We start from the raw sequence: 9,911 nt of genomic DNA, 5'->3' as shown, positions 1-9,911 counted from the left end.
TAAAAATGCTGTGATGGTAAAAATCCTTGGAGTGCAAAAAATGGGAATTGCTATAAAAGGCAGTAATTTATTCTCTGCGTGAGATTATTTTTTATCATAAGGATGCTTTTAAGCTAATTCTGAAACATATACAATTGTAGTCTATATAGCTGAGGTGCGTTGCAAGATGCATTGATAATTCAGCTGTTTTTTATGCACTGTAATTTATATATTATTTAGAAGTACTATTTTTTCTGTTAACTTAGAGGCTTAACACATTTTTACTATGTTAAGGATAAGTTACTTTTGCAGGTTTTGTGGTTTTATTATTTTGACCCATATCCAGTTCATACTGCATCATAATATCATATTTTTACTAATATTATTCTAGTATGTTCAAAACTTATTTGCATTTGGATAGAAATTCATTAGCTCTTGATTTTTATTATAACAAATTATTTTAACTTTTCTGTGATAGTGCATTCTCTGTGTTTCTGATTTGCTGATGCTGAAATATTTTGTTTTCGTTTATAACCCTTCCAAATTTAGGATTGGTTTTGCTTTTTTTCTGTATATATTTCAGTTGTTTAGACCTACTGGTTCCTGCTTTTTTCTTTTACTTTTTTTTTAATATGTTATGTTCGTAACTTCTGACTGTCTGTGTTGAGCCAATCTTACCAACAAAATTATCAGTTGTTTCCTGTTTCTCTACTTCTTTACAAAAAAAATGAAAAGTAAAAAGTAAAAATAAAAAAACTCTTAATGGGAACCCTGGCACTGTCTGTCTTCTCTGTTCTGCAGAAATGTTGAAGGAGTTGAACCAGCAACGCAGAGCGAAAGAGTTTACAGACCTGAAAATTATTGTTGAAGGCAAAGAGTTTGAAGTCCACCAAAATGTTCTAGCTTCCTGCAGCTTGTATTTCAAGGACCTGATTAAAAGGTTTGCCTTCCTTCCAGCTGTGATCTGCTCTGTTCTTTTGTAGGGCGCATTTGTGTCGCTTTTTTTTCCTCCCCTCTCTTGCAGGTTTATGAAGATTGAATCTCCTGTCACAGAGCCAGTAGCCATTCTTTCCACCTCCTCTGAATGTATTTCCAAACTGAGACTCAGACCCATTTGTTACACATCCGACTCGTACAGTGTAATTATTTCTGATCAGTAGAGGCCAGTTTTGGCCGAAGAAAGTGTTCCACCACTGAGAGATCTAAGATTTAAACTCGACTGCTAATGGTGATTCAGACCACAACTAAAAGCTATTGCTGTCGATGTTTGCAAGGGACTCCGTCACCTAACGACAAAAGTTTGTCCTTCGGGCTGCAATAAGCCATCAGCGTTCTGGTGAACGATGCTGAGACGTCGTGCTAATAAAGCATTTTGTGTACCGCAATCCCTCCACCCTGAAATCTTTGTTACATGCTTTTGTGTGACTTTTATGGGCAAAGGGATTGATATTTTTATTATTCGGGGGCTTTTAAAAGAAGAAAAGACAACTGATTGATTTCTCTAGAAAAGATTGGGACTAAGTTGATTTTCTGGTCAAAATACAGTTTAGTCTGCATGTTAGACTAAGGGTAGTTTTTTCCTACAAACAAGCTAGCTTAGGGTAGGTACAATATGTACATTTTCTAAACATCGTGTCTCCGCCTTCGCATTTTCCCCCCTCTGTTTCTAGCTGATTGATTCTAAACAGTGCATGATAATCTTTTTTTTCCATTACATTGATTTTTCAATTTGTATGCTTCATATACTTGCATAAGAATAAATTGGTGCTCTCATATTATTAGTAAGTTAGAGTAGCAAGTAAGGAGAAAAAAACCACGAGGATAACTTTCATTTTTCTCTCAATCATCAGCAAATTAATGCAGCTGCTGATTTTGCCTTGCAGTATTTTCCTGAGCAGACTGAGCCTGGACTGTGCTAAAAAATGGGATTAAAGAACATTTTGCTTGCTTCAAATCCTGTATTTAAATTTTGCCAACTAACACAATAGTGACTGTATTTTATTTCAGGATGGCATATTGGCTGGTATCTCCTTTCAGTGTATTATGTCCTTTTGCACAAAGCCGGTTTTATAATTATGGATATATATTACGTTTCTATGATATAACTGTGCTGACTGCCTTATCAATTATTCATAAAAAATATGTTGGCCTAGGAAGCATGTCTTTTCCCCTCTGTAAATCTAATGATTGCTAGCTGTAGCTATGCCAGATCTCTCCTGTCCTTTCTCTTCTGTCTGCTCATTATCATTTAATTGTTAAGGCTACAGGATATGCTTTTTAGGGTGATAAGGAATAGAGTCTATAGGGAATGAAAATCTTAGAATCAACTTACAGAAATCCAATAACTGACTGGCCAAAGACTGTAATTTGGATTTTGCTGTGAAGACATGTGTTTGTGCGCAGAAGTCACCAGGCAGCATCTATTTCTAGAAGCGCACTGAGGAAAGTTGCTGCTTTCTTATTTAGTTATCAAATGGAGATATACTTCAGATTGAACGGTGCTCTGATCTGAACTCATTTTAAACAAACAGCAGAAAAACCCTTTTAAAATGTTCTGAAAAAAGACTATGAAAGCAGAACCCTATATTTCAGCGTTTGCTGTCTTTCAACCGCTCACACAGGCTCACATGTGGTACAAGAGAAAAACAGTGAAAGGTTCAGCCCATTTGCCAACCTCACCACTTTTTGCCTTCTTTCACATCATCAGCAGTCATAAATATTCCAGAGGTCGATTTGTGTCCACAGTCAGGTCTCTCCATCCCAGTTGTCTTCCATATATAACCTTAGTTGCTCACATGTAACCTTGATGAGGGCTAATGGAGTTGCACAGGTGTATTCTGCACAAAAATACCTTTATTACTGATGACGATGCTTGAATAGGGAAAAATGCAGCTTGATGTCTAGTTGAGTTTGCAAAACTGTCAGGTGAGAAAAATAAATATTCACCGGTAAACAGAGCAAATGTGTCTTTGCGAGACAATAAACTCAGGCCTATGGGGTGGAATTTCTAAAGACTTGCTCTTTAGAGGATACTTGCAGTGTAAAGCCTGGTCCTCTCAGAAAGCCCATAAAGTCAATGAAAGTCAAGGACTCAAGTTGCAAGAGGTATTTTGTAGGATCATGCCCTTAATAATACAAAATCGTTACAGTTCACGGAATCAGTATGTGTATAAATACAACACATCTAGGATCCTGTCCTGATATTTGTTACCATCTCCTTTGAGATGGTACTTTAAACTTTATGTGATTTTTATCTTTGTATTGTTATAGAAATCAAAACTGGAAATGGCAGCTTTTCTTGAACAGTAAAGGAGATCTCTTTATGTTAAGTGGCCATTTCATTCAGTGCGTTCTAGGGTTAAACTCTAATGCCATTCCAACCAAAGGCATCAATAGGTCACCTTAAATGTCAATTAGAAGGTGATCTATTTATGAATGTGCTAGGTGCATCTCTATATACATGCAGGAAAAGAATATCTTTCAGAGTATTTACTTTGACTGTTCCTTGCCACGCGCTGGTTACAGTTAACCTCATGTTCTGCCGTTGATTCCACTGTGTGTTGGAGTTGGTATCTGATGGTAGAATAGCAAGTAGTGACTCAAAAGAATAAAAGTGAATTGTTCAAAACTAAATAAGATCAATTATCCCCTCCTCAAAAAAACCCCAAAATATAGACGAAAAGCATAACAGAACTAGAGTTATTGCCCATCTTGAGAAGGCTGTTTGCTGAGAATTAGTCATAATAGGGAAAATATATGTTGGTTTTATTGCACTGTAGTGAAAAGATGATAACCAGGTTTGATTTACTAAAGCAATTCTAAAGTAATTTACTACTTATGAAACAGATTTATTAATGAGAGCACACTTTGAGACACCCTTAGTTTCTCAGAAAATGGATAATCCTGCGATGTGCTGAGCATTCTGGTCCTCATCCAGAAAAGTTCTTGTTCCATGTCATTTACCTTCTGAATATGTGAGCGTAGCCCTTTGGAGGTTGGGTTAGTCCAGTCCTGAGCCTAAGCTCAGCACTGCACCAAGCACTGTGCTCTTGGAAATGGGTTAACCAAAACCTGTCAGGAGCTGCACAGGGCTTGAGCCTAAGCCAGGTCTCGACATTCATCTCCCTCCCAACAGCAGCTGACCATAAAAACCACTTCTAGTCCTTTTCAGTGCAAAATCAGCTGAAAAGGAATAGGTGTATTAGGAACAGCAGGTGTGAAATGTTCCTGCTGTTTGTTCCACTTCACTGTGCCCACAGAGGGAAGAAAGAAGTGTAGAGGAGGGATGTGTGTGAAGATGGGTGCATGCCCAAGGCCGGTCCAGCAGTAGGACATACTGCAATAACCTGCAAAGGTTAAGCTGTGAGGCTATCACTAACAACCTCAGGAACAATTTTACACAATGTTAAACATATTTGGAGACTGCTAAGTTTCCTCGGGTTCTATTCACAAAATCCCCTTTAAAATATATTCTTTTTTTGGTGAATATTCGTGCCTACTTTATGCCAGGTGTGGAGCTGAGTACTTGGCCTTACTGTTTGCTCCATGAGGCATGGATTATGTAGAGGAGCTGAAATATTTTATCTGTGCTTAGGGAAATCAAGTGGTTACTCAGCTTCTTCAAATTGTGTCCCATACAAGATGACTGCAGTATGGGACTTTGGGAGAAGATGGATGATAAATAGCAGTTGGAATAGGGATCTGTCCCCCAAAATACCATCTTACTTATTTTGAGTGTCCTGCTAGTCACAGTTGCTTCCAGTCTGCCTGACTTTGGCCTCTAATTTGCACCTATATTTTAGGTACTTAAGAAATCAGCCTTCTCAAAGCAAGGGCCTAATTTACGGTACAGGCCATGAAGAAAAGCACCTTAAAGGCTTCCAGAAGGAGCCTTTTCTCCTAATTCAGGTACCTGTGTGCAGGCAGGTAGGAGATCCCTCTGGAGCTGTTGACTGCAGCTTGTCTCTTGTTGTAGTTAACCAACCTTGAGACCCAAGGTTGACATCTAAGGCAGGTTTAGTCTAACCTCGCCTTCCAGACTACTCCTGTAGTCTGCAGAGAGGGAGACAGACCTCTCTGAGAGGCAAGGTCTCTCCCCATAAAATAGGTGTCTGAGATGAGGTGAAGGAGCCGGCCATTCCTCTTTACTATTAAAGAGACGAGGTGATGTGCTTAGACTGTAAACTTATGGTGGGTGTTACATTGCATCCTTCAGGGGTCCAGCCTAAGATGGTTATCTTGGCCTCCTCTGCAGTCGTGAGAGAAGATGGGGATGTCTGTAGGGCAAGTCATCCCACCTCATGATAAATAGCATGAATTGCCTTCTGGAAGTGCTCATTTTTCATTGCCCAGAGAAAAAGGCCAGTTACCCAGCCTGAGTCGTAGCTGGCTAAAAGTATGTGAATGTTTCCTTCTGGAAACTAATACTAGTCTGCATTGTCACATACATGTGCTTAAGTATGTAGACAGGAAGAAAGAGATCAAGATCCATCAAAAAACCCATCTCCAAAATGCCCCTCTCGCAGAGCACTGATTTTCTTATTTAAACCTTTCTTGGCTTGGGGGAGGAGAGAAATGAGCTCTATGTCTTTGTATCTGCCCCAGAATAAATGCTGTCAGATGTGTGTGTTCTAGGAGGAAGGAAGGAATGGAAAATCCCATGAAAAAGCATCTTTTTTTTTTCCTAGCCCCATTTGGGATAGACAAATGCAGCTGCTGGATAAATGGAAAGTCTGATATTTCTGTAACAAAGAGAGCTTCACCGGAACATTTTAATTTGCTGCCTCCTTCTTCTTAATCCAACCCAAAGTGCTGGAATCTGAACCAAATATGACATTAATACTATGAAACACTTGACATAGAAGTCTCTTCTTGGCCAAAATGCTGGCTTTTATAAGTAGATGTTAGTTTTATTTCTCTGTGGTCAGTTACTAAAGATACACAGATCCCATCCTACAAGCTTTATCTTTTCAAGATTTGATTTTAATCCTAATCTTGAGGTCATCTTGGATGCCTAATCCCAGTTGCACAGAGCAGGAAGTCACACAGACAAGTAATTTGGTTACAAGAAGCAAGCATTTTTGATGCAGTGTAATCTGGCAATGCTGTATTCATCGCTCTTTTCCTAGGGATCAGAGCCAGTGAGTTCATGGCCGAATTGCTTTTCCATGTTACCTCGCCTCTCTTTGCAAAGGTTGAGATTTTTTTGTTTGTTTTCTAGAATAGGGTTGCATATACCCTCTTAAGGCTTGAAGTCAGGGCAGGGAGAATAAAGCATTTAGGGTGAAAGGACCAAATTCCTTTTGCTTTACACCTACACTGGAGACAGAGATGTCATTCTGCATTTTACACCACTGTGTGGAAAGGCAGCATTTGGATGCAAGACAGAGAAACCTGCCGTGATCCATCTGAAACAGTCTGACAAAACTGCAAAAGCATTTAGGTGTCTGGAAAACAGACTGTCTGGTTTGTGTTTGCGTTGTAAAAAGCCCAAAATGAGAAATAGCAGATGAAAGAAAAATCTACTCTTAGTGACCCCTTCGTGTTTTCCTGCTTATTAAGAACCTTGCTTTTAACTCCGGGAGGGGAGCAGGCAGCATTTCTACATCTGCATGCTTCAGCTCCATTGTGGAACAGAACGGATGTGGAAACAAATTATAAAATTTATTCAAAAACAGAGAAATAGGGAGTTGAAAATACAATATTTGTTTCAGGTACCAGGAGAGGAATATTGTGCCTAGACATATAGTGCCAGTGGTTTCTGTTAAACCATTTAAAAGAATCCACAAGAATCAGAGCTTCATGAGAATATAAAATATTCTTTGCCCTTTACTACAGGGTGCAGGTGTAAATGTCATTTTTCTCTCAAATGAGGGACTGATAATTGCTGTGTGTTGGGCGCAAAATCCTGGCCCAGGAAGCAGCTTTCTGCTCTCGGCAGCCCCTTTCCATGAGCTTGCTCAGCCTGGCCGGGCAGCAGAGCTGCCTACTGGGTTTCCAATTTTGCAGCTGCCAGCCCTTGGAAAACATGTTTTCATCAAGCAGAAATGTATGGTCTTCTACATAAATGAACTGCAGCTCACAAATGTCCGGTGGTGTTGCTGGGCTGCCAGGCTAAGGGGCTGCCACAAAACCAATAGCAGGCATCACGGCCAGGCCATTTTCAGCCCCATAAGCGTGGCCGTGGATTAGGAGAGTGGCTTGGGCTGGGTTCTGGCTCTGAGATTTGGGATGAATCCATGTGCCCTGCTCTGAGGAGAAACCATGACGAGGAGGAAAGAAGGGCTCCTTTTCAAGCCTCAAGGTGCAGTGCAAAAATTAAGCTTCTGCCTGGTAATGGCTGCAGCTTGCAGAGGCACCAAACAGAATCACTTCACCTCTCCCTCATCGACAGCATCTCTATTTACTGTAGTTCAGGCTTCTCGCTCACATAATTTCTAGACAGAAGTACAAATCCTGTGAATCTTACCCAAGGAATGACAGACTAATCACGCTCTTGCTCTGGCTAGACCTTTGTGCAAGCCATGCAGCTGTCATACAACCACTCATAAGATGCCAATGCGGGTGACCTACGTATATTTACTTACATCTCACAGCTTGACTGTGTTGAAATTTAGGGGTGAAAGGGAATGGTTCTCTAACGAGGTGCAGTTCAAGCTAAATGGATCAAAGACAGAGAAAAAAACTTCCATGGCATAGAAACTGGAGCCGTGTTCTTGAAAGCTGTCATTTTTGGGCCACTTCCAAAAGCGAGTCTTGCCCTAAAACAAGGGTAATCAAATCTGTGACTCCAGTGTGCTCGCAGGTAGCTCCAGGGATCAGCAGTTCACTTCCTTTCATTTAAATCATCAAGGATTAGCTACTGCTGGATTGGGCTAATGAATTTGAATTAATATGTCCAGGTTACGATGATATCGGATCATGATCCTCCCTTTTTTGCTTGCATAGCGCTGAGCATTGGTGAGTGAAATACTCGGAGCAGTTCTGCGGGGTGGTGTGGGCAGGGATTGATGGGGTGAGAGGAGCAACCTGCCCTTTCCCACATACGCTGTGGCCATAGGTGATGCGATATATCATTACCTTTCCTTGATGTCCACAGCACAGGCTGGCTCTTCTATACTGTAGAAAAGCACTAGCAACACCCTGTAGCTGAGTGAGAAAGAACCAGTGCCTGACAGAATTAATTCTAATTACTGAAATGATGACTGGGATCTTTGGGCACTACCATAATCACAGTAGTAGTAATAAATAATAATTGTGGTTATCATTATTTTATTATTGTTTTCCCTCTAGACATTGCAATGATGAGAAAGCCTTGGATAGACTTACCTAGATAATTACTTGTATAAAATTTCACCACATTCCTAAGAAACAGATTTATTAGCTGCATAATACCAGCTCTCTGCTAAGCTGGTTTTTGATGGCATAATAAATATCATTAAAACAAAGCAGATAGGAGTTGGTTAAGGGGGTGAGCTTTAAGTTTGATGAGAATAAATTTTTTATTCTGTCTTTATTTTTAATCTTCCTTCCCATATAATCCACCAAAACCTGCTTGCATGTTTTATTTACCTTTAACAAATCGTAGCTCTCACCCCAGGCTATATTGCCACATATTTGCTGAATTAGGCTGCCAGGGATACTTTCAAGCAAGCTAGACCCTGCGCTCTTAATAAGTTGGCCCAGTTTTTTTTTACTTCCCACTAGTAGTACCTTGTGAGATCCAGCTTATTCTCAGTCCCTACCAAAAGTCTGGGTCACAAAATGCTGTTCTTCCAAGGGCACTCTCTATTCACTTCTCCATTTGCTTGCCAGTCGTTTAAGCCGGCATCTTCAAACTCCTCATCTCCTTTCTTAAATCTCAGCGGGGAGGCAGATTTGTGCCTCCAGCTGTGATCCCTGATGCCGCAGCGTGATCTGCGCCTTTGGAAACGGTCTTGACCGAGCAATTAGATTGTGTTTCATCGGTGAAAAGCATTGAGGATACACAGCAGACATGGCTCTTCTGTTTGTTTTATTTTATTCTGGCCATGTTGTCCGTGAACAAAAGCGTTCACCGTTAATCCCGTTGCTCCTCTTGGTTTGTAATGATCATTTCTGTGATGGTGAATTAACAGGAGCTGCTAGTGCATGCCTGAGCTCACAGCCATTAATTTTCCTGATTTTCTTCTGATAGAGCAGGTGCAAACTGGCAGCGTTTGACCCTAATAAGTTACACTAGTCTTGCCAAATTTTGTTTGCCTGGAACAAGGAACATTATTTGTATCAACATCCTGGGGAAAAGTGAGCAAATGGATTTGTTGGTCAGGTAAATTTTCATGACAAATTTGCAGGCCTGTGTTTAAACAATGTAATTTATTTAATCTTGTGATTTTACCAGTTCTTTATCGTAATCGTACAATAGTGCTATTACAGTATATGTTTTCGTCTCTCATGAGACAGATGGATAGTGGCTGAGGCTCAAAGATAATATTTATCTACAAGATAGTATAACGAAGGCAGAGATTTGCAAGTTAATACATTTTGAGCTGATAAAATAATTCCAAAAGAGAAGCAATGCGAGGGTGTAATTTATGTTTTTTAAAGTCCTATTTAATAGAACATTCAGTGCCTTACGACATACATATTGCAGTGATGTTGCTCTATAAATGTCCCTTCCTGTCATCATTTACATGATTGATTACCTTGCAGCTGCATAAACTCGAATACCTCAGTAAATAACCTGTTACCTCTGTACGCACATGCATCTTGGTGCCTGTGTTGTGGAAATGTATGTTGGTATGTTTGGGCATCTATGCTTTTATATCTCATGAGTGTGTAATTATGATAAATCAAGCTCTTCGGTATGAAATACAACTTTCCACGTAGAGTGTCGTGTCTCTTCTGTTCATAGCTGAAAGTTGGTTATAATATAACTTAAGTTTCTTTGTTGC

At 40.0% G+C, this 9,911-nt stretch overlaps 1 protein-coding gene across 1 annotated transcript in view; it reads left to right on the top strand.

The window, feature by feature from the left end:
• Positions 1-782: 782 nt before the first annotated feature.
• Positions 783-9,911, top strand: part of KLHL29 (kelch-like family member 29) — a 68,200-nt gene continuing 59,071 nt past the window's right edge. Inside the window, exon 1 of the mRNA XM_010195147.1 lies at positions 783-919. Coding sequence (XP_010193449.1) covers positions 783-919 — 137 coding nt within the window. The remainder of the gene's footprint in view (positions 920-9,911) is intronic.

The sequence above is a fragment of the Mesitornis unicolor genome, unplaced genomic scaffold, assembly GCF_000695765.1.
Source record: "Mesitornis unicolor isolate BGI_N332 unplaced genomic scaffold, ASM69576v1 scaffold3242, whole genome shotgun sequence".
In the NCBI taxonomy this organism is placed as follows: Eukaryota; Metazoa; Chordata; class Aves; order Mesitornithiformes; family Mesitornithidae; genus Mesitornis; species Mesitornis unicolor.
Note: the sequence above shows the minus strand (reverse complement) of the source record. Positions and strands in the feature narration are given on the sequence as shown.